Raw genomic sequence first — 27,579 nt, 5'->3', positions numbered from 1 at the left:
GTGAAATCTGCTGATTTTTTTTCACTGAATTGATTAGTTGGTTCAACTTTATAAGAATACAGACTGAGAAGCCTTGATGTCACAAAAGACCAGAGCAAGCTTGGTTAGACTATACCTTAAAGATCTATACCATCATAACTAACTCTAATATGAACTCCTCCAAAATACTGGCACTTGCCTGAATTACCTAGGTAAGGATGTAGAGCTGCTGTCTTGGCTTGAAGAGGGAAATTGTAGTTTGAAACACTAAGTTATACTGGAGTTAGAAGACTATTTTAGTGAAAAATGTCACGTCAAGGACTCCACTGAAGATCATTCCTAAATATATCCAGTTTCACAGTCATGCTTCTTGCATCCATGTATGTCAGATTACCTATCTTTTTGCAGTATACCACAATGTAGTATCATACTTGTTAATATTCCTGAAACAGTTTAGGCAAATTATCACTGACATAATATATATTTGGAGTAAATAAATATGGCCATTTTCTCATCAAAATCTGGCTGTTGGTGCAAGAAAAAAGGGAGTTTTGCAGTTAAATTTTCACTGTAAAATGTCATGTTGGGGAGAATGTTCAGAAAAGGGGGACTACCAGTGAACTATTAAGAGTTTGTTCCATGGGAATTCTGTTCTCAATGATGTAGTTTCCAAAGAGATAATGCGACCTTGGCCTAACACTTTCATTTGACAGAATAAACAGAAGACTTAAAGCTTATGTATTTCTTTATTTTTATTTTATTTTTTATTTTTGTGGAGAGGGGGGTCTCGCTATGTTGCCTGGGCTGGTCTGGAATTCCTGGCCTCAAGCTATCCTCCTGCTTCTACCTCCCTAAATGCTGGGATTATAGGCGTGTGCCATAGCGCCTGGCCTAGCCCTGAAGTTTAAATGACTTATGCAAAGTCACATAATCTGTTGCCAAAACAAAGCTTCCAGAATGGTGTTTTTTCTTGTCCATAATTCTTATGTTTTTATTATTATTATTATTATTGAGATGGAGTCTCGCTGTGTCACCCAGGCTGGAGTGCAGAGGTGTGATCTCAGCTCACTGCAACCTCCGCCTCCCAGGTTCAAGCCATTCTCCTGCCTCAGCCTCCTGAGTAGCTGGGATTACGGGCACCTGCCACCACACCAGGTAATTTTTGTATTTTTAGTAGAGACAGGGTTTCACCATGTTGTTCAGACTGGTCTCAAACTCCTGACCTCAAGTGATCCGCCTGTCTCGGCCTCCCAAAGTGCTGGGATTACAGGCGTGATCCACTGTGCCTGGCCTTGTCCATAATTTTTAAATGCAACTTTTCCATTTTAATTGTGACATATAATGCCTCAATTTTTGTTTTAAAACATGGAAATTGGACACAATGTTATTACTAAAAGCTATTAATTTAACCTTTCTATTTATTCATTTATTTTATTTGAGTTGTAGTCTCACTATGTCTCCCAGGCTGGAGTGCAGTGACATGATCTCAGCTCACTACAACCTCTGCCTCCCCGGTTCAAGCGATTCTTTGGCCTCAGCCTCCCAGGTAGCTGGGACTGCAGGCGCGCACTGCCGCACCTGACTAATTTATGTATTTTTATTAGAGATGGGGTTTTACCATGTTGGCCAGGCTGGTCTCCAATTCCTGACCTCAGATGATCTGCCCACCTCGGCCTCCCAAAGTGCTGGGATTACAGGCGTGAGCCACTGCGCCTGACTCTCCTTGTTTATTTTTAAGTCAGAAGGCAAAATTAAATGTAGAACAATTACAACAGACTTGTAAAAGGAATAAACACCTCAGATTTGCAAGCCAATTCTACTCTGAATCCCAAAATATATAGTTTCTTCAACTCTAACGGGTCAGAGAACTATGTGGAAAGTTTTTTTTTTTTTTTTTTTCCAGAAAAGATCTTTGACAAAACACACACACACGCACTCATTTTGGGGTAAGAGATTTTTCCTAAATAAGTATAGCCATCTTGTTTCTATCATTTATAATTCCATCAGCTGCAAGTATGAGGACTATATAACCATTTCTCCCTTTAAATGAGAAACTGGGATACAAGTAGTTTGAGGTAGGGAAGAAATGATAAATTTTAAAAACTCAAATGACAAGTTCTTCCTGGCTGGAGAGTGAGACAAGAGAAACCACAAAACCCCAGATTGTGCAATCTGTAAAGACAGTGATAAAGTGACTACTTCATAGGTGAAGATGGACAACTTGAACTTCCCCTTGAGTTTCACAAGGGAGCCCTGTGTGTGAGAAGGAAGGAACATATTTGAGTGTAATGTGCAGTTGCATTCAGATCTAAGGAAACTTAAAATGAATTTAAGTTTCCTTAATTCAAAATGAATTTTTGAGCAGTTCTCCACAGTAACTTTAATAAGTCTCCATTTCAACTTTCTGTTCTCAATCCCCTCTATCTACAGCTCAAACACATGCAGTATCTGCCAGCCATGTCCATGAATTCCTGATGTCCCAGCCAAGTGCCTCTCAGCTCAAAAAGCCCCTTGCTTGCCAGGGGTCAGCCATGTCTGGAAGGCTCTGAAAGAGGTCTGCTGGGCAGCGGGACTGCTGCTGTGGATAAGAGGCCTCTTGTTGGACTGGAGAGACCAGGAGCTGTAAGAAACCCAGAAATAAAAAGGCTTAGATGGGGACAGCTGCAAAGGTATCAGCTCCCAGGTACCAGGAGCTCCTCCCTCCTCTCCACCAAATCCCACAGTTGGGACATCTCCCCGAAAGCCCCACCCCAAGTAAAATTATTTGCTGTCTCACCCTCAAATAAGAATGAGTCAATAATTAAGTAATGCAATTATACAAGCATAGTTGTAAACAACTATGTTGCAAGTATGCTGACATGCAAAGATGTGTTTTATCTTTAATTACCGGAAGAAAATAGACAGCTTGAGTTTGAGCACCTAAGTTGAAGAAGAAATTAGGGAATAATAGTCCCTCCCCACCACACCCATCACTCCCAACCCATTCTGCCTAAAAATCCTTTGCATTGTAGATTTTATTTGTAATTTTTAAACTCTTATTTTAAATTAGGTCCCAAAGAAAGAAGCTGGCATTTCTTATTCTTTTCAGAGTGGTCTGAGAAAAAAAATAGGAAAGCAAACTCTTTCTTTTTTTTTTTTTTAAATCAATACCCGAGATAACAGCCAGCAGCAAAAATCCACCGGTGCGTCAGCAAGCAGGGCACTCGGCCATTCAGCTCCATCCTTCCCTCTGAGCTGTTCTCCAGCAGGCTCCAGCCGCAGCTCCAGGCCACTAAAGCAGATAGATAATGTAGGACAGAATGACCAGGCCTATGATAGCAAAGAACATCAGGATGAAAATATCCAGCATTGTGGATTCCTAGGCCGACCAGGCCCCTGGATTCTGGTGAAACGTGAGCTGTGAGCACGGAGGTTGCAGTCGGTGGAGAGAAATGGCTCCTTTTCCCTCCACGGCTCAGCCCTTGTTCTTTCCCCTCCCCCTCCTGGGGGCCTGAGACTGAAGGATGCTGCAGCTCCACCAGAAGCTTCCTGCCCCCCCACCAACCACAGCCAACCAATCACAAAGCCTGGGGGTGGATAGCCAAGGAGCTGCCAGATTTAGACCCACAGAACCGCAGAATCAAAGGGGCTCAATTTCTCCCCAGTAACCCAATCCGACCCCTTTGCATCTAAGTGGAGCCTGCATGCTCTGGATGTAGGAGGAGATAGGATCCTACCCAGCTCCCCCAGGAGTGAATCCTCCTGACTGCCTTCTTCGCCTTTCCTCTCACACACCTCGGGCAGATTATCTCAGAAAAATCACGGTTGGGTATTGGGTGGGCCATTGGCAACTTCTAAAGGTCACATTATGGGGAGACACAGACAAAGGACTCATATGGATCTCAGTGGGCTTCCCTGGGGGATGAAGCTAACATTTATACATTTCCTACATTGGGCCAGATATTGTACATGTGGTGCAATTTCAACCACCCTACGAGTCTTTCATAGATGGGGGTCAGAGATGGCCAGAAATATACCTAATTCTTCATAGCTTAGACGTGTCAGAGACCAGCCAGGCACAGTGGCTCGTGCCTGTAATCCCAGCACTTTGGTAGGCCAAGGCAGATGGATCACAAGGTCGGGAGTTCAAGACCAGTGTGGCCAAGATGGTGAAACCCTTTCTCTACCAAAAATACAAAAGTTAGCCAGACTTGGTGCCGCCTGCCTGTAATGCCAGTTACTCGGGAGGCTGAGGCAGAGAATTGCTTGAACCCAGGAGGTGGAGCCGACATTGTGCCACTGCACTCCAGCCTGGGCTACAGAACAAGACTCCGTCTCAAAAAAAAAAAAAAAAAATTAGCCGGGCGTGGTGGCGGATGCCTGTAATCCCAGCTACTCGGGAGGCTGAGGCAAGAGAATCGCTTGAACCCGGGAGGTGGAGGTTGCAGTGAGCTGAGATTGCACTCCAGCCTGGGCAACAAGAGTGAAGCTCCATCTCAAAAAAATAAATAAAATAAAATAAGAAATAAATAAGAAGTGTCAGAGACCAAGATTCAAAACTAGGCATGCAGACATCAAAGTCCATATTCTTCCTCTTGCCCCACACTGCTCCCCCTCTTGGTCTGGAAGGCCTCTACACCCCACGTGCACTGCTCAACTTGCAGAGGGCGCACTTACAGGACGGGCACCAGAGACCCCTCCTCCACTCACTCCTTCGTCTCTTGCAGTCATTACCCACTGTTTTGTTTTCCTTCTTTTTTTGTAGAGATGGGGTCTTGCCATTTTGCCCAGGCTGGTCTCAAACTCCTGGACTCAAGCAATTCTCCCATCTCAGCCTCCCGAAGTGCTGGGATTGCAGGTGTGAACCACTGCACCTGGCCTAATTTTGTTTTATTTGGTATCCTCTTCCAAAAGCTCAGCATAGTGTTATACACAGAGAGGACACTGCAGAATTCTCAGGGGGCATCCCTGAAATTAAAAAAATTCAAGTGGTTTCTTCTGAGGGGGAAAAGAGAATTGTTTCATTCTTTTCTTTATTTTTATTTATTTATTTGTTTGGTTATTTATTTATGAGACAGAGTCTCACTCTGTCGCCCAGGCTGGAGTGCAGTGGTGCGATCTCTGCTCAACGCAAGGTTCGCCTCCTGGGTTCACGCCACTCTCCTGCCTCCCGAGTAGCTGGGACTACAGGCGCCCACCACCACGCCCAGCTAATTTTTTGTATTTTTAGTAGAGACGGGGTTTCACCATGTTAGCCAGGATTTTGTGTCTTTTATAAGCCTCAATTATTTCCTATTAAATTAAAAAATTTCCTAGGATGTCTCTGAGGCCTAGTTTCCTTGGCCCCCATCCCAAATAGTATTTTTTTTAAAGGCCTGGGGTTAAGATATATTGGTAACCTCCTCATAATGCTAGACCTCAAGAACTTAGGCCACTGTCAGAAGGAAATCCAGAAGCCCCTCCCATTGGCCCACTCCCAGGAGGCAGAGCTTTCTGTGAGCAGGGAGTGGAGACTTGGCAGCAATGCCCCCCAAAGCACTGTTCCCTCAAATCTGAAGGTGAATGAAGCCTCCTGGGGAGTGGGGCAGGCCAACATGAGGCAAGCTTTGCCAACAAATTCCCTTCTATTGGGAAAGTATTAGGCTGCCTGCGCCCCTGGAGGGGAGCAGGTATCAGTGCTGTCTCTAATTATACCACCCAGGGCCGCCTTGGATACTCCCCACACTGCCCCAGCTCAGTGGACTCTGGCCATGTCATTCTCCAGATTACAAATGCTCAGCTCAGGAGAGCCCTCCTCCTCTCCATCCTGCTGTGATTCTGAGGCTGGAGAATGCTTTAGTTCTGAGCCCCAAGAGAGAAATGCCCCTCAAGCAGCTGGACCTGAGGCTGATTGGCAGCACTGAGGGGGCCAGACTCACCTCTCTACCACTGTCCTCTTCCCAAGCCCACTGAGCAAGAGGGGAGGCCGCCTGGCCTTCTGGCCAGTCACAGACCCTGGGCACCTGGGGCAAAACATGGAGCCCAGGAGACACGCATCTGAGAGCTGCCAAGGACACAGGCACACGGCCTGCCACGGCCAAATGGCACAGCCACCAGATTGTGAGCAACACATGGGGGTCTCAGCCCCACTCTGCCACTAGCTGTGACTGCCACCAATCTGCTTTGCCTTTCTGGGTTTCAGTGAGCCCCTCTATAAGTAGTTACTTCTCTCACAGGGTTGTGAGGAAGAAGGAAGAAAGGGGATGTGTATTAAAGATTACATTCAGAAGGCACTGTGAATAGTGCTTTGGGTTACCAGGCCACCTTACAGACAGCTTTATCCAGGTCCCATCCCACTGCAGAATGCCCTGTCCCTGTCATATCATTCCTTAAACGTATGGAGCTCCTACTCTCTACCTGGCAGCGGCAGAGTGCTAGAACTGCTCCCCAGCCAAGCTCATTCATTAATTCAACAGCTCCGTACCTGCTCCTGGGCAAGTACCAGGGATTTAGAGATGAATTAGACTCATCACCTGCCCCAAGGGCTCTGGCTAGTGGGTAGACAGATACATCACTGAGGAAGTGACACAGTAAGACAAGACGGAGCTCAGGGAAGCTTCCGGGAGCATCACTAAGTTGGGCAGAGAGGAATGAGCAGGTGAGAAGCCAGAAGTAGGTTGGTGGGGAGTTCTCAGCAAGGAGGAACTAGGGGCCGAGGGCTTGTCAGACAGCAGCAAACTATCCTTTGGCGTCCAGACAAGTCATTCTCTCCCTGAAGGGCAGCAGAGCTCCCAGGAGGGCCACAGGCCAGTGCCCCCAAGCAGACAGAACACACACACACAGCAGTACGTTACAGCTAGACACACACACACACGCACACAGCAGCACCTCACAGCTAGACACACACACACATACAGCAGCAGCACCTTACAGCTAGACACACACACACAACAGCACCTCAGAGCCAGAGAGGAAACCAAGTCCGCAGGTAAAAATTATACTTTTATTTGAGTCACCAGGAGAAAGATTCACTTGTGGTTCAAGTCAAATGTTCAGAATCATAACAGGCCAGAAAGATTTGATCCCGAGCACAAGCCCACGAGGGAGGGGACCAAAACAGACCGAAATGAGACAACAACCCCATATAAAAAGATGAATGGGTGGCTTCACACACGCACATACATACACACACACACACACACGGATGAAATGTTTGGACAGAGGCAAATTTCACGTGGTCATTTCTGTTTCTTTTTAAATACAGGTTTGTAGGGTGTTATTTTGTTTTTCCAGCTATAAAAAAAGGCCCAAAAGTGCATGTGTGAGGGGGGAAAGGCAGAAATTAAGCAATAAAGTCATTTTCCCTGGAGGGACATGAGAGGGAGAAAACAGGAGGCAGTGTTGGGAAAACACACTTTGCTCACCACTGGGCTTCTTGTTATTTTTAGTATTGGTCCAAATATAACAAAAAGTTATATTCACATTCTAGCTTTGATGCCTCTTTCCTAGGATTAAATGAGCTGAAAGACCTCTGTGAACTGTAGAGAAGACCAGGGGCTCAGCCCAGCACAGCCCAGCCCCTCAGGGCTCTGTACTCTTCTAGGGATGTAATGGTTCTGGTAAGGAACAGAGACGCCCAGCAGCTTCTGGGTCACTCAGCACCAGTGTGACACTCCCTCCTCTCTGTGGGGGTGTGTAAGAAAATGGCCCCTATTTTTAGGACAGGAAGAGTAGAGGGAGGGCCTGCAGCAAGATGCCATAACTGGCTCGCCTTATCTGGGAAGGAGAATTAAGCTGAGTGACAACAGGCTGCTTCTTGCTGCTCCTCCCCTCCACTCACCACTCTCCCAAACTCAGGTCCTCTAAGGAGATGTGTCCCTAACCTTCGGTCCCCAAATCCACATTGTGCTTTGAGATCAAGAGGAAACAGAATGCACCAGCGCCACCCAAGACTCCCAAGAGATTCTCTGCCTCCCAAGCCCCCAAATCGCCCAATATAAGATATTCCACTTGCCTCCACCTAGGCTGGGGCCAGAAAGGAAAAGGGATGGGTCAGGCAGGGCCTCCTCACCCACAGTCTTTTCCTCAACCTCTCATTTGGGGCAAATATCCCCAAATCAATTAACAAGCAGTTGACAAAAACACCCACGATGACTGATTGTTGAACAGGCCAACACCTTCAGGTCCTGCCCCTCACCTGGGGGTACAAGTGTGCAAAGGGACAAGAGGCCAGCGGCGGGGGGCCTGGTTGGGCTCAGGGTGAAAATGGGATGGGGACTCCCAGAGGGTGGCAAGAAAACCAGAGATGAAATCAAGTGAGGCCAGGGTTGTCACAGCCACCCGTGAGCAGAAAGCAGGAACTGGATATAGCACCATCTTTCCCTCCCCATCCCGGAGGCTGTGCTTCCAGTTTTGCAGCCCTGGGACCCTCTTTCTTGCTTCAGGGGAGCTTTATGTAAGTGATGGGGAGGTCTAGGGAAAGAGCCCACAGAGTGAGACACCCACAGGGTGACACTTCTGCCACCCTGTTCTGCAGCCCCAGACAGAGATGGGGAAAAATATGCCTGGAGTGACAGAGCCTTCCTCCACCCCTTAGCCCCAGCAGGCTGCAGACCCTGTGGCAGCCCCACCAACTCCACACCAACCTCTTACCTTCCACCCTGCACGCTGCAAAGTGCAGTTTGGTGGGCTTCCTCCACTCAGAGACGGGGAGAAGGAGCTTCATTCCAAAAAAACGTAAGGAACTTCTCTCCCCCAGGAGCCCTCCCCTCTCACTGTGGGTTCTGAGGAAACTCCCAGGGGAAGATGGCTCTTCGTACCCTCACATAACCCCACCCACACATAGGCCCAGAGACACCTACAGACACACCCCCTGCCCCATCTCTCACATTCACACTCACACACTTGCATGTCAGACACCTGCAGACATACATGCTCCTGCCTCCACACACCAGGTCTTGGAGTTTTAGTGATCCTTGCTGGCTTTGTGCAGCTCCAAGTCCACTTGGCATTGGGCTGGGGAGGGGAGGCCATGGAAGGCTCTGAGACATCTTCCCATGAGGAGCAGGGAGGAGCAGCCACCTAACCCAGATCCTGGGGGCTGAGGGAGGCTGAAGACCAAAAGGCCCTGAGGCACCCTTGCCCAATACTTCGGGACCATGGCTTCCAGCCTAGGAGGCAGGCAAGGGTCCCTGGAGACTGGGGGTGGGCGTGGGGAAAGGGGCTGTGGGAGAGAACTCCTTGTTCCCCTCCTTCCGGTAGCCGTCCCTAAAATTAAGAAAGGCAAGAACCTGACCCAAGCGGTGCTTCCTGGGGAGCTCTTTGCCCGCTGCAGGTATGCGTGGGCAGGAGGGCAAAATCACAGTGTGCGAAGGAACGCGTGGGGAGGGGATGAGTGCACCCCGCAGCAGGAACCCCATTCTCCTGTTGTTGCCCCTGAGGAGGGAGGTAGGGAGAGAGACCCCAGGTGGGCAGAGCCCCCTCTTTGAGAGAGAGAAGTAAAGCCCATCCCACTGGTCCCTACACAACGGCAGAGCCCCCGTCGCCAACCCAGGCACCAAGAAGTGGATCCCACTTTGGAGAATGTAGGGAGCCCCTGCCCTGGGGTCCTGGGAGTCTCAGGCTCACCCCAGCCCTGGAATGTGTGGGTATGTGAGGAGCTGGGCAGGAGGACGTGAGGGAAGAGAACAGAGGGGCAGGCGAGGCCCACAGGCCAACAGGTCTTCCATTCCAGCCCTGCCCCACGGGCCTCACCCTCCCCCAGAGAGGCCCACGCCCGTTCCATCCAGAGAGAAAACCAAGAAGTCGGTCAAGGGGGAAGCCTGCCAGAGGAGGGAGCCCGCGGAAGTGGCAGAAGAAGGCTTCAGTTGGCAAAAGAAGCTGGAAGAGGGGTAGGAATCACAAGCTGTTGCAGGTTTTAAAAAACAGAGACACTGAAGAATGGACGGGTCACGCCCAGGACGGATGCGATGCCGTGGAATGTGCTGAAGACAGATGGGGGCGCTGCAGGTTCAGATGGCCTCCACGTAGTTGGCCGGCAGCATCCCCGTGTCGCCGGTGCGCTCCACCGTCCCGTACATCCAGCCGTCGTCGATCTGCTGCACGTTGATGATGGTGTCACCGTCCTGGAAGGAGACCTCGTCCTCGTCGGCGGCGCTGTAGTCATACACCGCACGGTACCGCTTCTGTGGGGGAAGTGTGGTCAGCCGAGGGCCCTGGATGCCGGCTCACCTGGGTCTGAGCATTTCTTTCTAACTCTCCAGGACCCTGGAGCAGAGCCTGGGGGAGCAGTGAACTCAGAAATGGAGCACCAGGCTCTGCTACAAAGATTCTTACCTCTGTGTCTTGCTTTCTGAGAGCAATCGATCTTTCACAACCTTTGGCAGCTATTAAGGGCCAGAGGCAGAACAGGGACTGGGTCACATCAGCTCTGCCCCACCTCCCTGAACAGGACTGCAGTAAGGTCCACCAGCCATGATGACACAGGAATGTCTAAAAATATGACACGCAGGCCAGGTGCAGTGGCTCACACCTGTAATCCCAGCACTGTGGGAGGCCAAGGCAGGAGAACTGCTTGAGCCCAGAAGTTTGAAATCAGCCTGGGAAACATAGTGAGAACAACTCCCCCCTCCCTTTTTTTTTTTGAGATGGAGTCTTGCTTTGTCACCCAAGCTGGAATGCAATGGCTCACTGCAACATCCACCTCCTGGGTTCAAGTGATTCTCCTGCCTCAGTCTCCCGAGTAGCTGGGACTATAGGTGTGTACCACCATGCCCAGCTAATTTTCGTACTTTTTTGTAGAGACAGGGTTTCACCATGTTGGCCACGATGGTCTCAAACTCCTGGTCTCAAGTGATCTGCCCGCCTCGGCCTCCCAAAGTGCTAGGATTACAAGCGTGAGCCCATCTCTACAAAAAATAAAAAATTAGTTAGGCTTAGTGGTATATGCCTGTAGTCTCAGCTACTCAGGAGGCTGAGGTGGGAGGATCACTTCAACCCAGGAGGCTGAGGCTGCAGTGAGCTAGCTGTGATTGCACCACTGCTGCACTCCAGCCTGGGCAGCAGAGCGTGACCCTGTCTCAAAAAAGAAAATACAAAAACAAAAACAGAAAAAACATGACCTGTATGCTATTATTTGTATGATTATAAGCACCAGTAGTTTCTTTCAGAAGCCATGATGAGTCCTGTCCAAGTTCAGGACAAAGACCTTTCCTCGGGAGAAAAGTCTTCAGGGGACGTGTCTATCAGGTTCCACCTTCCAAGCCTCAGCCAAAATCTGATGCTTAAGCCCTAGATCTAGGTAATGTCCAGTAAGGCACACAAAATCCTACAGCGTCACCTACTACCAGGATGGAGTTTTAAAAAAGAGAGAGGAGGCCGGGCGCGGTGGCTCAAGCCTGTAATCCCAGCACTTTGGGAGGCCGAGACGGGCGGATCACGAGGTCAGGAGATCGAGACCATCCTGGCTAACACGGTGAAACCCCGTCTCTACTAAAAAATACAAAAAACTAGCCGGGTGAGGTGGCGGGCGCCTGTAGTCCCAGCTACTCGGAGGCTGAGGCAGGAGAATGGCATAAACCCGGGAGGCGGAGCTTGCAGTGAGCTGAGAACCGGCCACTGTACTCCAGCCCGGGCGACAGAGCGAGACTCCGTCTCAAAAAAAAAAAAAAAAAAGAGAGAGAGAGAGGAAAAATAAAAAAATAAATAAATCCTATAGCTATAGACAACATTCTACCTCCCCTGATCTTCACTGCCCTTGACTTGTCTCTGAGGCTCCACAGGACAGTTTGAAAACAACAGGTCTATGGGATAAGAGGTCACACCTCTCATGAAGTGACCTCAGTCTCTCTCATCACCAATTCTGCCTCTGTCTTGGTCTGAGCCGCTCCCATCCATGCCTGTATCCTGCAACAGCCTCCTGACGGTCTCCCTGCTTCCACCCTTAAACCAGCCTCTTCTCAACACAGCTGCCAGTGTGGTCTTCCAAAAACCTGTGTCGCTCTGCACAGATCACAGGTCCCAGAGGCCTTCCTGGGGCCCACAAGTCCCTGCATAATCAGAACTCTTCCCCTCTCCCACTGTAGTCAATTTGGGTTTCCTGCTGCTCCTTGAACTTTCCTAGAATATTCCCGCCTCACCACCTTCGCGCTTGCTGTCCTCGTTGCACGGCTCACTCTTTCCTTTATTGAGGACTTTGCTGAAATGTCACGTCTTTTTTTTTTTTTTTCCCAGCCAGAATTTCACTCTTGTTGCCCAGGCTGGAGTGTAAATGGCATGATCTTGGCTCACTGCAATCTCCACCTCCCAGGTTCAAGCAATTCTCCTGCCTCAGCCTCCCAAGTAGCTGGGATTACAGGCATGCACCACCATGCCCGGCTAATTTTATATTTTCAGTAGAGACAGGGTTTCACCATGTTGGCCTGGCTGGTTTCAAACTCCTGACTCAGGTGATCCGCCCACTTTGGCCTCCCAAAGTGCTGGGATTACAGGCGTGAGCCACTGCACCCGGCCAAATGTCTTTTTTCTTTGGAGATGGAGTCTTGCTCTATCGCCCAGGCTGGAGTGCAGTGGTGCGATCTTGGCTCACTGTAACCTCTGCCTCTCCGGTTCAAGCAATGCTACTGCCTCAGTCTCCCGAGTAACTGGGATTACAGATTACAGGTACACGCCACCACACCTGGCTAATTTTTGTATTTTTGGTAGACAGGAGGTTTCACCATGTTGGCCAGGCTGATCTCAAACTCCTGCCCTCAAGTGATCTGCCCGCCTTGGCCTCCCAAACTGCTGGGATTACAAGTGTGAGCCACCGCACCTGGCCAAATGTCTTAATCCGGCTGCTTTCTATCCATCCCTCACCCTGCTGTCTTTCTCTTCACAGCATGTCACCGCTGACCTTACATTATATACCTGTTTTCTTTTTTTTTTCTTTTTTCAGACGGAGTCTTGCTCTGTCGCCCAGGCTGGAGTGCAGTGGCCGGATCTCAGCTCACTGCAAGCTCCACCTCCCGGGTTTATGCCATTCTCCTGCCTCAGCCTCCCGAGTAGCTGGGACTACAGGCGCCCGCTACCTCGCCCAGCTAGTTTTTTTTTTTGTATTTTAGTAGAGACGGGGTTTCACCGTGTTAGCCAGGATGGTCTCGATCTCCTGACCTCGTGATCCGCCCGCCTCGGCCTCCCAAAGTGCTGGGATTACAGGCTTGAGCCACCGTGCCCGGCCTATATACCTATTTTCTTACTGCTTTCTTGTTTGTCCCCCTGACTGGAATGTAAGCCCCCAGAGGGCAGGAGGTGGCTTTATATTCAGAGATGGACCCCGCACATCCAGGACAGACCCATTAAGGAGGGAAGGACTGGCTGGGCTGCCAGGAACCTTATCCTTCAGACTAACTCTTGTGTCAGTGCCGCGGGCAGTCCTAACATACCTTTGTTTGTGTGGCCAGAGCATCAGGCTCCAGCCTGCCATTATCTCAGGCGATTTTATCTCTCTAGTATCTGTTCTGCTCCTATGTGAGCTACTTTGAATTCCCAGGCACCCAGCCTGGAGGCGCTGAGCCTGCCAGGAACTTGGTCAGGGTGGCTCAGCGGCACCCATGGGTGGAGTGAGTGGCAGGACTTACAGATCATTCACTTGCTCTAGGCCTGGCACAGAGTAGTTGAACCATAGGGATGCTGCCAGGTCCCCAGACCAGCAGGGGATACAGAGAAGATGACCAATACAAAGAGTTCTTTTAGTTGGAAAAGTGCTCTGAAGGCAGCCAGTGGGGTTGAGTGATGCAAAGCATCAGGGTGGTGCGCTTTGCACGGCATGGCTGGGGAGGCCCCTCAGAGGCAGGGGCAGCCTGAGAGCTGAAGGATTTGGGGACCATCCTCATGACACGAGGAGAGCAGCGCCCAGGGCTGGAAGGCCCCACACAGAAAGGTGCCTTGTGTGTTCCCAGGTAGCTGGGGTAAGGAAACCCCGCCCAAAGCAGGGTGATTGACCTGCCCATGGTACACCAGGGGTGGAATGCAGGGCCCCAGTCCCAGCCAGCCTCTGCCCACTACACTAACCAATTTCCTCTCTGCTCATGAGGCTGAGATCCTTATCATCACACACAACAGTGTGGGTGCAAAGGTCAGAAGAATCCACCAGCTGTGTCCAAGCCTTCCCTGAGGACCCCCTGCCTCTGGCCTCTCCCCTCCGGCCAGCGTTACTCACCCCGCCACCACCTGGGGCGCTGCGCTGTATGGAGACTGGGGCTGCAGGCTCCTTGTAGCCACCATAGGACTGGGCCACCGGCTGCTGCTGGGGCTGCTGGTAAACTGGAAGATGGGAAGAGACAGGGCTCGAAAACCGTCCTGCCAAACCCAGCCCCTCCCAGAGCTCCCGAGAAGCCCATACCATGCACTTCGACCCCATACCCAACCCGGCTCAAGCCCCACGGCTCAAAGGCTAATGTCCACGTGTGCACATCTGCCTGTGTGGTGTATCCCACAGCAGGGGCTCTGAGCCCCATGACCTGGGGGCCTCTCCTTTCAATCCTCTTGGCACAGTACAGGCCAGACCCTGGTGCTCACGCCCTCATCCTGGATGAGAATGGGACTTGGGGGCTTGGGAAGCAGTCCTTTCCACGCCTGCATGCGTGCATGCATGTGTGTATGTGCGCGTGTGTGTCTGTCTCTCGCCGGCTTCCTCCCCACCCCAGCTGGCCCGGCCTCAGGTCCTCTGTCCCCTCTTGCACACGAGAGGCTGAATTGCCTGTTGATTAAGAGCAAGGCTCCAGAAGGTGTATCTGTCTGTCTGTCTTCTCTCTGGCTTCCTCCCCACCCCACTGGCCTCGCCTTACGTGGTCTGCACCAACAGGCCCTGCGCTCACCCGGGGCACTGGTCGGGATGTGGTGAGGCTGCTGCTGCTCCGGGGGCCGCCGGTAGCTACTGCTTTCCTGGGAATCTCGGCGCTCTGGCTCCATGCCCTCGCCCCCGCTAGGGCCCATGCGGCTCTTCTCAAACTCCTCATGGTATTTTATCTGAAAGGTCAGAAGGCACTGGGTAAAGGATCCCACCACAAACCACCCAGTTCCTTCCCGTGACCCTCAAGATCCCAGGATGGGAGAGACTCCCCAAGAGCTTTGGCCAGAGAAAGCCAGGTCTTGCTCTGGAAGCACCAGCTGTGTGCCCTTGGACAAGCTACCTAACCTTGCCAAGTCTCAGTTTTCACCTCTGCAAAATGGGACACCAGTATCTCCCTCAGGCGTTGCTGGAAAATGCAATGAAATGACCGACGTAAAAGCACCATGAGAACTAAAGGAACTAAAGAATCAGATCAAAGTTTGTGGTCTCTTTTCTTTTTTTTTGAGATGGAGTTTTGCTCTGTCGCCCAGGCTAGAGTGCAATGGCGCAATCTGGGCTCACCGCAACCTCCACCTCCAGGGTTCAAGCGATTCTCCTGCCTCAGCCTCCCAAGTAGCTGGGATTATAGGCGCCTGCCACTACACCCAGCTAATTTTTTGTATTCTTAGTAGAGACAGGGTTTCATCACATTGACCAGGCTGGTCTCAAACTCCTGACCTCAGGTGATCCACCCGCCTCGGCCTCTCAAACTGCAAGGATTGCAGGCATGAGCCACCGCGACCGGCCAAGTGGTCACTTTTATATGCCTGCGGCAGAGGCGGGGGCTGCTCTGTTTCCGCCCCAATCAACAGTAACAACAGCAGCAGCGGTTTACTGAGTTCTTACTGTGCCAGGGTCGTGCTAGGCATTTTATGTCACAGGCTCATGTGAGCTCATCAGCGCCCCTGAGGGGTAGATTGCAGACCCCATGTAACAGGCAAGAAGGAAACGAAGGGATTGATAAGTGAAGTGAGTGGCCCAAGATCACAGATTCCAGAGCCTTGCTCTTTATCAACAGGTTATTCCGCCTCTTGTGTGCAAGATGTCACGGGTGCTACAGTCTAGGATGATGCTCTGCTGAGAACCCCAGCCTTTAGGAACAAAAACTGCCAGACCCTCCCTGAGGGCGGGACATTGTCTTGGAGATGGGCTCCTTCTCAGGTCAGGTTCCAAAAATGGGTAGAGAGGCCCAAAGAAGTCATATCCCTCAGGAACACCCCACTAGGCAGGCATGTAAGGCTCCAAGCCCTCAAGTCAGTGTCTTGCCCCCAAGTGCACTACTGGCTACAGAGACCCCCACCTTGACCACCACCACCCAGGAGTCTTGAGTGGGAACTCATGTTGTTTGAGGGCTGTGACTGTGCCTGCCTGGGGCTGGCTGCATTAGCCATCAAGGTCAGGAGGGCAGGGGAGGCAGGTGCCCACCAAGCCAAGTCGGGGAGGGGAGGGAAGCTGCACTCTGCCCAGACCCCTTGGGTGCTGTGGCGGAGGACTTGGCCAGTTTGGGGGAACCAGAGAGCCTGCTACCTCCATCAGAGACCTAAGCGGCGTCAGCCAGAGGAAGCCCCACCCCCACTACCAGAAAGAAACCTCAGGGTCAACTGGCCCATTTGTGTCCAGAGCCTCAGCCCCAGCTCAATCCTCTTAGCCAACTGAGTCAGAAAGAAACGGTCATTTATCCACCTTGTCGTCTTCAGGCTGAGTCCCACGGTGGGACCAGAACACCAGCCTCGGTGTTCCCTGCTAGATTCAGATTCTGATCGGCCCCAGGCTTCCTCCATCTCCCAACCCCCATGGCACCTTCTCTGGACACCAGTCTTTCCTCCTCTCAGGTCTGAAAACTGTCCAGATGGCCTTCTGGGGCTGCCCCAGACTCCCAAAGACAGGCCTCCCAAGGTCTCCTGGATCTCAGCCTAAGAGCCAGACCCTGGAGAATCATGAGTGACTCCCCACGCTTGCAGCACCCTGACCCTGTGGCAAACAGATCCTGCGGCACCCTGGCCCAGCGGCACCCTGGCCCTGTGGCAATCTGACCCTGTGGCACCCTTGCTCCCACTCTCCTTCCTCCAGCCACTCCATGAGGCATAAGGCCCATACCTTCACACCTCACATGCCTGGATCCAGCTGCTCTAGCCCCACCTGGCCTAGCCCAGACCCGGACCCCGGGCTCATATGGGACAGGGGAAAAGTCAAGACCCCTATTCCCAGGCAACCGTGTATCAGGTGGGTTTTGAGGCCTGTATTGCATGCACCTGCAGCAAAAATACACCACAAGAAAAGCGGGTGATAAGGCGAGCGCGGTGGCTCACACCTATAATCCCAGAACTTTGGGAGGCCAAGGTGGGTGGGTCACTTGAGGTCAGGAGTTCAAGACCAGCCTGGCCACCATGGTGAAACCTGTCTCTACTAAAAATACAAAAATTAGCTGGGTGTGGTGACAGGCGCCTGTAATCCCAGCTACTCGGGAGGCTGAGGCAAAAGGATAGCTTGAACCCAGGAGGCAGAGGTTGCAGTGAGCCAAGACCACACCACTGTACTCCAGCCTGGGTGACGGAGTGAGACTCCATGACTCTGTCTCAAAATTTAAAAAAAAAAAAAAAGATGAGTCACAGAGCCTCACATACATATCTCATTGCCTCAAACGGGAAAAGACCTCCAGGTGGGCCTATTCATGGGGGAGGGAGCCAGCCCTGGCCAGAATGACCACGCCCAACCCCACCAGGAAGGGCACCAGGGCACTCCCAGACACGGGGCCCATGCCCTGCACTCAGATCCCTAAGACAAGGCCAGAAGTGACTCTCCCAGCCCACTCCCTCAGCAGCACCCTGTCCGCTGGTTGGGGGTGGTGGGGGAAGACAAGGGAAGGGGATACCAGTCAGCAGCCCTAGTTGATACACTTCATGCATATCAGCTCACTGAATCCTCCCCACAAGCCTCTGAGGCAGTCAGTGTCATATCCCAATATCCAGAGAGGCTAAGGGACCTGCCCAAGGTCATCCAGGCATATGGTGGTAGGGAGGGAAGGGATTAAGGTCAACCTGAAGGCAGCCCACCCTCGCCACTCAAGGGCGGTCCAGCCTTCTCTCATCCTTCAAGGTCCATCTCGGCACCTCATCCTCGGGACGCTGGCCCTGGCTCCAGGCTGAACCCAGGGCTTCCACAGCACCCGGGACTGGGCTGTGCTGTCGGCGGGTGGTGTCCCCCCTCAACTGGATGGAAGCTCCTGGAAGGTAGTGAAGGAGCCAGTTATTCTGGTGCCAGGGCCTCCCACAGCACTGCACACCCTAGGCCTCGGGACTGGCTTAAGAGAACAGACCAAGATCCTGGAGACCCTTGAGCTTTGCTTCTTAAAATGTGGTCTCCAGGCCGGGTGTGGTGGCTCACACCTGTAATCCCAGCACTTTGGGAGGCTGAGACTGGTGGATCACCTGAGGTCTGGAGTTTGAGACCAGCCTGGCCAACATAGCCAGGCACCTGTGATCCCAGCTACTCAGGAGGCTGAGGCACAAGAATTCCTTGAACCCCGGAGGCGGAGGTTGCAGTGAGCTGAGATAGCGCCATTGCACTCCATCCTGGGCAACAGAGTGAGACTCCATCTCAAAAACAAAAGAAAAAAAAAAAGTAGTCTCCAGACTACCTGTGTCTGACTCAACTAGGCTCCTTGTTAGAATGCAGGTTCTGGGGCCTTCCAGAGAATCTGCAAAATCAGGGCTGGGGTTCTGGAATATGCATTTTGGAAAAAAAGCTTCCCAGGTAAGTCTGAAGCAGGCTTCAAGTCTGAGAATGGGTGGTCTAGAGCAGATGCTGGGAATCTATGGTCCATGGACCAAATCCAGCCCACAGCCGGCTGCTAAGAACAGGTTCTACATTTTTTAATGCTTGGCAGGGGGCGGTGAAGGGGGGGAGAAGAACCAAAAGAGGAATAATATTTCATGACACATGAAATTTCTCTGAAATTCAAATTTCAGCCTCCAGAAATAAAGTTTTATTGGAACACAGCCACACCCACTCAATTACCTCTTATCTGTGGCTGCTTTCACGGCAGAACTGCAGAACTGAGTTGCTGCCACAGAGGCCATATGGCCACAAAGCCTGAGATAGCTCCTACCCGGCCCTTTGCAGAAAAAATTTACTGACCCTTGTTTGCCAAAATACTCTGGCGGCATACTCCTATTGGTTAAATGTATTTTAGCACAACCTTCCTGAATTATGTGTATTTTATAAGTTACACAGAAGTTATCACTTGACAAATATAGAATGTATATTGTAAAACTTGCACCAAAAAATGAATGTTAAAAGTATGAGATGGCCAGGTGTGGTGGCTCACACCTTTAATCCCAGCACTTTGGGAGGCCGAGGCCGGTGGATCGCTTGAGGTCAGGAGTTTCAAGACTAGCCTGGCCAACACAGTGAAACCCTGTCTCTACTAAAAATACAAAACTTAGTCAGGCGTGGTGGTGGGCAACTGTAATCCCAGCTACTTGGGAGGCCGAGTCATGAGAATCACTTGAACCCAGGAGATGGAGATTGCAGTGAGCCGAGATCGAGCTACTGTACTCCAGCCTGGGCGACAGAGTGAGTCCATCTCGAATGAATGAATGAATGAGATGAGATGAGATGAAAAAGAACCAGAACCAGGAGTTCTAGAGTTTTCTTCCTATAGGAACATGCAGGCTGTCCCACACCTTGACGACCCCTGGTAGGCTCTATCCTCTTCACTTTTCTTTTTTTTTTTTTTTTTGAGACAGAGTCTTGCTCTGTCACCCAGGCTGGAGTGCAGTGGCACAATCTCAGCTTACTGCACCCTCCGTCTCCCAGGTTCAAGTGATTCTCTTGCCTTAGCCTCCTGAGTAGCTGGGATTACAGGGGCCCGCCACCACACCCGGCTAATTTTTGTATTTTTAGTAGAGACAGGGTTTTACTAAAACCCTGCTGGCCAGGCTGGTCTTGAACTTCTCGACCTTGTGATCTGCCCACCTCGGCCTCCCAAAGTGCTGGGATTACAGCCGTGAGCCACAGTGCCCGGCCTCCTCTTCACTTTCCAGAGAGGAAACTGGTGGGGAGAGGAACAACCATAGAAAGGTGTGAGGGCTCAGGGTTTGAGGATCCGGGAGGACAGAAGTGGGACAGAGAGTGAAGAGAGCGACAGCTCTCCCCCACCCTCAGAGGAAACTCAGAAAGCAAGACACCTAGACAAGGAGAGAAACTGGTCCTTCCCAGACGGGCTCAGTCCTGCAGGAATTTCCTCCAGGCCCTAGCAGGAACCTGGCTGGAAACCAGCTTCACTTCCTGTTCCCCAGGACACTGGCCTGCCTTTTCCTGATCTGGGAAAATGGGGTGGGAGTAGTGGGGTGGGAAGAGGAGGAGAGGCAAAGCCTGCTGTTTCCCGGAGCACCCCTGCCCCATCAGGGCTGTCCTAGCCTGGGCAGTCCCTTTTGGGCATCCCCTCCGCACACCGTCTCTGCTGTCCCCTCTCCCGCTTGGCACTCGCTGTGCACAAAAGGCAAGAGCAAGCACATGGCCAGGTAGAGCTTACACGTTAACAGCTGGGAAAACCTGCATCGTTGCTGCTCCTGGGGGCTGAACAGCCGACAGTTCCTGCAGCCCAGGCTGGGGGCACAGGGAGGGCAGTGGCGAGGGCCTGGACAGAGTCTGGAGGGAGTCCGGTCTGGACACAGAGGGCAGTTTACTTAGGGGTTTGGGTCAGGATCAGCCCCTCCTTTCCCGGCCCCCTCCCTTCAGGCCGGAGCAAGGACCCGCACCCACATGGCAGCACAGGCTAAGCCTGTTCCTGAGGTGAGGCAGCCAGCCCGGGCCAGGCTGAAAACCCATCCGACCCCAATACCCACTGGGAGGGGCACTCCAGGTGACGTTCTCATAGACCCAGCACAGAAGGTGAGTCTCCTGAGCCCCACTCTCTTAGTGACCCCTGTCCACTGGTGGTGGTCGTGGGGAGGGCACAAGGGAAGGTGCCACCCCTCCTGAGGCCTCCAGGCTCACAAGGCACCTGGCCTTCCAACTTTTGTCCCGAAGTGGGAAAGGTCAGCTTCCCTTGTTTCCTTTCTGTTAAGGAAAAGAGGCTGCCCCTGAGAACACATGACCAGGGAAGGAAGTGCAGACACGGAGTGGACAGGGACCTGCCCCGGGCCCCGAAGGTGCCAGCAAGGGGCCTGCAGGGACAGGTGTCCTTGATGTTGGGGGCCCAGATGAATGTGTGACAGCTCCCCTGGACGTGACCCTATCTGCATTAGCGATGGGGTGACAGGGAGCCTTTTCCCCTGGGAGGAGAGCAGGTCTGGACCCCACAGGCTCAGTCCCTTATGATGGGCCGCACTGTTGCCAGACCAATGCCTCATCCTTGGGGAAGCTGTATGCTTACTCACATGACCTTGGGAGAGTCACTTTCCCCTCTGGGTCTCAGTTTCCTCATCTGTAAACAAGGCCATGGTACCATCTGCTCCCAGGCAGTCCTGGGAACCCTGACCAGCTCTAGGAACCTGAGCAAACTCTAAGCTGAAAGCAAGTATGGACACGTGGGTATTCCCATAAAGGGCTGGGGAAACCGATCTTGCTTCTCAAAAAGTCATTACACATAGATAAATGTATCTAAAGTTACTGCCGGCTGACCCAGACAGCTGGAGGAATAGCTGCCTGAACCCAGGACGCCCTTTCCGGGTGGCTATCGATGTTAACAACCTCTGCAGCTGCGCAGCTCTTCACACAGCTCGACCAAGCTGTTCATACCCTGACAATCATCGCCCTAAAAATGAGTCGGACACACACACTTGCATTCCCATTTTACAAAAGGGGAAAATGAGGCTCAGAAATTAAATGACTTCCCGAGGCAGAGCTTTCATTGCTCAGTAACAGCCAAGGCTGGCTGAGGACACAAGGACAAAATCCCAGCTAGACAGGCCTTTCCTGAGAACAGGCGCGGAGCAGGGTTACCACACGTCCCAGTTCATGCCTGCTGCCCAGGGATTAACTTCAATGCACCCCTTTTCACTCTCAACAGGAATGATAATCAGAAAGTCACCCTAACTCGAGAGAGAGGGACACCAGGCATGCAACTCAGGATGGGCGGTACAGAGGGGCTAAATGGGCTGAGAAAAAGTGAGGCTCAGCTCCCTCTAGCCTGGGCCCACCTGGGCAAAATTCCCAAACCCTCAGCTTCCTCTCCCTCCCCTCCCCAGCAAATGAGGAAATTGCGTTATTACTCTCCTGACCCACCTACTGGTTTGTTAAGCAAATAGGCACATAAGGGGTATGTTAGCACATTCAAAAGGCAAAGAAACATTTCCCAGCTTCCAAGGGCCTGGCTGATCCCTGCTTCAAGCTCTGAAAAGTTCTGACCTTCTGAGAGCCCTGAGTGAGGACCGCCCTAAGCCCAGACATGTCAGCACAGTCCCAGCTTGGGAGCTGTCCTGGGCCTCTGTGGACAGAGGCCACACTCTACCTGTCCCATGAGGTCCAAGTACATGTGGGTTCAGGGGTCCGGGCCTAAGGACCCTCCCAACTCAGCCAGGACCCTACTAGCTGGGACTCCTGGATGACAAGTTAGGGTCCATGACAAAGCTCTGCTAGCTTATGTTCCGTTTTCTGACCTCCCTACTCTCCCAACTGTGGTGGAAAATAAGTCTGACTCTCCATACGGTGCTCCTCACATGATTCTACATCACGGTGAACGAGGGAACAGCATGCTCCGGTGGAATCATCAGCTCACCAGCTAGGCTCTTTTTGTGGATGCCCTTACATGCACCACTCCTTTTCTTTTTCCTTCCTTCTTTCCTTCTTCCTTTCTTGACAGTCTTGCTGTCGCCCAGGATGGAGTGCAGTGGTGCGATCTCAGCTCACTGCAGCCTCCACCTCCCAAGTTCAACCAATTCTCCCGCTTCAGTCTCTCAAGTAGCTGAGATTACAGTGGCGCACCACCATGCCCAGCTATTTTTTTCTACTTTTAGTGGAGGCGGGGGTTTGCCATGTTGGTCAGGCTGGTCTCAAACTCCTGGCCTCAAATAATCTGCCTGCCTCAGCCTGCCAAAGTGCTGGGATTACAGGCATGAGCCACTGCGCCTGACCTCGTTTCCTTTTCTCAGCCAGTCCAAGAATTATCGCCATTTTACAGATGGGGAAACCAAGGCTCAAGATGTGGGCAAACAGTGGGTTAAGTCGGAATCCAGTTCAAACATCAGAGCCTCAGTTCTCAACCACCATGCAACACTGCTCCCCATGAGAGACTCACAATATTTTATTTTATTTATTTATTTTTTAGAGACAGGGTCTCGCTCTGTCACCCAGGCTGGAGTGTGGTGGCACCATCATAGCTCACCACAGCCTCAAACTCCTGGGCTCAAGCAATCTTACCACCTCCTCAGCCGCTCCAGCAGCTGGGATTACAGGTGGATGCCACAAGGCACGGCTAATTTTCTTTCTTTTTTTGTAGAGATGGGATCTTGCTATGTTGCCCAGGCAAATCTTAAACTCCTGGCCTCAAGCAATCCTCCCACCACAGCCTTCCAAACTGTTAGGATATAGGCATGAGCCTACCATCCCCAATATTTTATTTTTAAAACAAAAGTCTGCACTCAACTTCATTAGTAATCACAGAAATGCAATTTAAAACCATGGGCTATCACACTCCACACAATCAAAATGCTAAAATGAACGTATCTGAGCACATGGAGCAAATGAAACTCATCTCTGCTGGTGGGAGGGTAAATCAGTGCAGCCACTTGGAAAATAGTTCCTTATTATCTGGTAAACTTGAAGGAACACACATTTTTTTTTTTTTTTTTTTTTTGAGACAGAATCTCACTCTGTCGCCCAGGCTGGGTGCAGTGGTGCAATCTCAGCTCACTGCAACCTCTGCCTCCCGGGTTCAAGTGATTCTCCCTGCCTCAGCCTCCAGAGTACCTGGGATTGCGCCACCGAGCCTGGCTAATTTTTTGTACTTTTAGTTGTGATGGGGTTTCACCGTGTTAGCCAGGATGGTCTCGATCTCTTGAGGTCATGATCCACCCACTTTGGCCTCCCAAAGTGCTGGGATTACAGACGTGAGCCACCGCACCCGGCCCAAGGAGCACACATTCTAAGATGCAGCAGTTCCAACGTACATAGACCTCAGGAGATAATGTACAAAAATGTCCATAGCAACTGGAAACAGTACAAATATCCACCAGCAACAGAATCAATAAAATGTGATATAAACAAACAGTGGAATACTATATAGCAATGAAAAAGAATGTACCACCGCCACACACAAATATATGGATGAATCTTTAAACCCAATGGTGTGCAAGAGAAGCAAGATACACAAAATTACTCTGTGTTCAAAATCAGGAAAAGCAAAACTATAGTGTTTAAGAATACATAATTACATATTAAAATTATAATGAAAAATACATGCTTTCAAAATCAAACTAGAGGATTGTCCAACAAACCTGCCTTCAGACTATTTGACTCTGGGGACAAAACTTTGTTCGACTATTTGCTATTGATTAGGGCCAGACTCTAAATTAGACTGAAGCTCATTATAAAATATAAAATGCTAATTATTTCTGGCCAACTGAGATGCAAAGCATTTCTGCCTGCAGCAAAGATATCTTCAAAGTTTACGGTTTTATTTTCCTGTAGGACAATAACCAATGTATAACTAATGGTAGGCCCTTAACCAGTTCTGTAGCTAACTGTATCCAGCACTTTCTTTTTCTTTTTTTTTTTGAGACAGAGTCTTGCTCTGTTGCCCAGGCTGGAGTGCAGTGGTGCAATCTCAGCTCACTGCAACCTCCGCCTCCCGGATTCAAGCAATTGTCCTGCCTCAGCTTCCCAAGTAGCTGCGACTACAGGTGTGTACCACCACACCTGGCTAATTTTTGTATTTTTAGTAGAGACAGGGTTTCACCACGTTGGCCAGGCTGGTCTTGAACTCTGGACCTTAGGTGATCTGCCCGCCTTGGCCTCCCAAAGTGCTGGGATTTAGGCATGAGCCACCTTGCCCAGCCCCAGCACTTTCTTTCACAGATTAGCATTTACCTCTGCCTCTCATATTCCCCAGCTTTAATCTCTAGCTGGTTCCCTTATAATTAAAGACATGATAAGTACTTACTACATGGGAGTTACATTTTTAACACTGTGAACACTGGGCTCTTGACAGGCATAGGGTAATACAATGTATAGTATACCTGCCTGGTGAAACAGGTGTTTACTGTATATGTTACTATGTGTCATATTTCACATATAAAAAAAGTTTTAAGGACACAAAATTGTATACAGAAAATCAGTATGTAAGTAATAAAAGAAGAGGCTTCAATAAAGGGACTTCTGCAACCAAAGTTTCCCATCCTTGAACACTGCTAGAGCTCATGACAAAAGGCCATGATTCCTAACATGTAACCTTTATCCCATAGCGTGGACCCATCAAAAGGTAACTCTTGAGATGCCTTTAATGATGACACAACTACTCACCATAGATGTGTAATATACTAGCCCCTTTCCTCCTTTCCACACTTTCTCAGTACTAGATAATAGCCAAACTTTTCTGCCAAACTTCACTTCATGTCCCTTCTCTGGCTACAGTGTAGAAAGCAGACCAGTGTGCCTTTAAAGTATTAACAACATTGACAACATAACCGGGTGTGATGGCGTGTGCCTGTAATCCCAGCAATCTGGGAGTCTTAGGCCGGGGTTCGCTTAAACCCAGGAGTTCAAGGCTGCAGTGAGCTATGATCACATGACTACACTCCAGCCTGGGCAACATAGCAAGACCCTATCTCTACAAAAAATATAACAATTAGCTGGGCATGGTGGTATATGCCTGTAGTCCCAGCTACTCAGGAGGTTGAGGTGAGAGGACCACTTGTGTCCAAGAGTTCGAGGCTGCAGTGACCTATGATAGTGCCACTGTACTCCAGCCTGGGCAACAGAGCAAGACCTTGTCTCAAAAATAATAATGATGATAATAATAATAGTGACATCATTTATCATATGCCAAGAATTTGGCATTTTCCTTGCAACCACCCATCAAAGTAGGGCCTACTGTTCCATTTTTACAAATGAGGAAACTGAGGCTCAAAGAGCCCTGCCTGGCCCCAGAATGACAGAAGCTAGGACCTGGGCCCTTACCATCTCCTCCTACCTCACTGTCTCGCCGTTTAGCAACATTGAAGACAGACTGCACTTATCCAAAGCAGACACCCCAGAGGAGACCAGACACTTGTTTTTAAAATGCTCTGGCTGGTAAAAAGCCCTAGTCTGCAGCATATCCCTCCAGGGAAGCAAATTCTCATCCTTTTGCAAGATGGCCTGACCTTTAGAAATAACTGGAGTCAGCTGGGCGCAGTGGCTCATGCCTGTAATCCCAGCACTTTGGGAGACTGAGGCAGGCGGATCACCTGACGTCAGGAGTTCGAGACCAGTCAGGCCAATATGACAAAACCCTGTGTCTACTAAAAATTAGCCGGGCGTGGTGGCATGTACTTGGCTAGTCCTAGCTACTCAGGAGGCTGGCTGAGGCAGAAGAATCGCTTCAGTCCGGGAGGCAGAGGTTGCAGTGAGCCGAGATCGTGCCACTGCACTCCAGCCTGGGTGACAGAGCGAGACTCCGTCTCAAAAAAATATAAAAAAAATAAAAATAAAAATAACTGGAGTCATTTGGTGCTAATCTGGGAAGCAAAGCAACAAGCTACATACAGGAACAGGAATGCTATTTTGGATACAAAACAAAAGGTGTGGCTCTAAACACCCTCTTTCCCAAAACACTTCAGGAGGCTGGGAAAACTTCGCAATGGTTTTATGCGTGGTTTAAAGCTCCCCGGGCCAGGCGCGGTGGCTCATGCCTGTGGTCCCAGAGAGGCCGAGGTGGGCGGATCGCTTGAGTCCAGGAGTTTAAGACAATGTAGTGAGACCCTGTCTCTAATAAAATTAAAAAAAAAAAAAATCTCCCCTCAGAGGCCAGGTGAGGTGGCTCACCCCTATAATCCCAGCACTTTGGGGGGCTGAGGCGGGAGGATAACTTCAATCCAGGAGTTTGAGACCAGCCTGGGCAACATAGCAAGATAATGTCTCTGCAAAAAAAAAGAAAAATTAGCTGGGCATGGTGGTGTGCATACCTGTGGTCCCAGCTACTTGGAGGCTGAGGTGAGAGGATAGCTTGAGCCCAGAAGGTTGAGGCTGCACTGAGCCACGAATACACCACCACACTCCAGCCCAGATGACAGAGCAAAACCCTGTCTCAAAAATAAAAATAGGCCGGGCTCGGTGGCCCACGCCTATAATCCCAGCATTTTGGGAGGCCGAGGCAGATGGATCACGAGGTCAGGAGATCGAAACCATCCTGACTAACACGGTGAAACCCCATCTCTACTAAAATACAAAACAAAATAGCCAGGCGTGGTTGCAGACGCCTGTAGTCCCAGCTACTTAGGAGGCTGAGGCAAGAGAATGGCATGAACCCAGTGAGCCGAGATCGCACCACTGCACTCCAGGCTGGATGACAGAGTAAGACTCCGTCTCAAAATAAATAAAAATAAAAAATAAAAAGACAGCTCCCCGGGGTTCTGAGGCACAGCCTGACCTGGCACCCTCTGACTTAGGGGTTGAAGCTTTTTCAGACTTTTAGGTGGTGGCTCTCAAACTTCAGAGAGCACCACAGAAACCCAGGGAATGTGTTTAACATGCTGATTCCTGGGACCCACTCCCAGAGACGCTGATTCTGGCAGCCAGGGAAGAAGGCCTGTGAGTCTGCATTTTCAGGCAACCCTACAGGTGACTGTGCT

At 50.8% G+C, this 27,579-nt stretch overlaps 2 protein-coding genes and 1 long non-coding RNA gene across 7 annotated transcripts in view; 1 reads left to right on the top strand and 2 right to left on the bottom strand.

Annotated features, from left to right (window-relative positions):
• Positions 1 to 2,548, top strand: part of FBXO47 (F-box protein 47) — a 40,885-nt gene extending 38,337 nt beyond the window's left edge. For both annotated transcript variants that reach the window (XM_017879010.1, XM_017879009.1), the window contains one exon: positions 2,410 to 2,548. In XM_017879010.1, the coding sequence (XP_017734499.1) occupies positions 2,410 to 2,528 (119 nt within the window). In that variant the 3' untranslated portion in view covers positions 2,529 to 2,548. The remainder of the gene's footprint in view (positions 1 to 2,409) is intronic.
• Positions 2,049 to 4,090, bottom strand: LOC108533964 (uncharacterized). Its single transcript, XR_001886857.1, has 2 exons — positions 3,130 to 4,090; positions 2,049 to 2,599 (listed from the first exon to the last, which is right to left on the bottom strand). It is a non-coding gene; the product is annotated as an uncharacterized LOC108533964 (long non-coding RNA).
• A 2,828-nt stretch (positions 4,091 to 6,918) lies between these two features.
• Positions 6,919 to 27,579, bottom strand: part of LASP1 (LIM and SH3 protein 1) — a 94,296-nt gene continuing 73,635 nt past the window's right edge. For all 4 annotated transcript variants that reach the window (XM_017879005.1, XM_017879003.1, XM_017879004.1 and 1 more), the window contains 3 exons: positions 14,793 to 14,943; positions 14,135 to 14,238; positions 6,919 to 10,121 (listed from right to left, as the gene is read on the bottom strand). In XM_017879005.1, coding sequence (XP_017734494.1) covers positions 9,948 to 10,121; positions 14,135 to 14,238; positions 14,793 to 14,943 — 429 coding nt within the window. In that variant the 3' untranslated portion in view covers positions 6,919 to 9,947. The remainder of the gene's footprint in view (positions 10,122 to 14,134; positions 14,239 to 14,792; positions 14,944 to 27,579) is intronic.

The sequence above is a fragment of the Rhinopithecus bieti genome, unplaced genomic scaffold (genome assembly GCF_001698545.2).
Source record: "Rhinopithecus bieti isolate Rb0 unplaced genomic scaffold, ASM169854v2 scaffold_10685, whole genome shotgun sequence".
In the NCBI taxonomy this organism is placed as follows: domain Eukaryota; kingdom Metazoa; phylum Chordata; class Mammalia; order Primates; family Cercopithecidae; genus Rhinopithecus; species Rhinopithecus bieti.
Note: the sequence above shows the minus strand (reverse complement) of the source record. Positions and strands in the feature narration are given on the sequence as shown.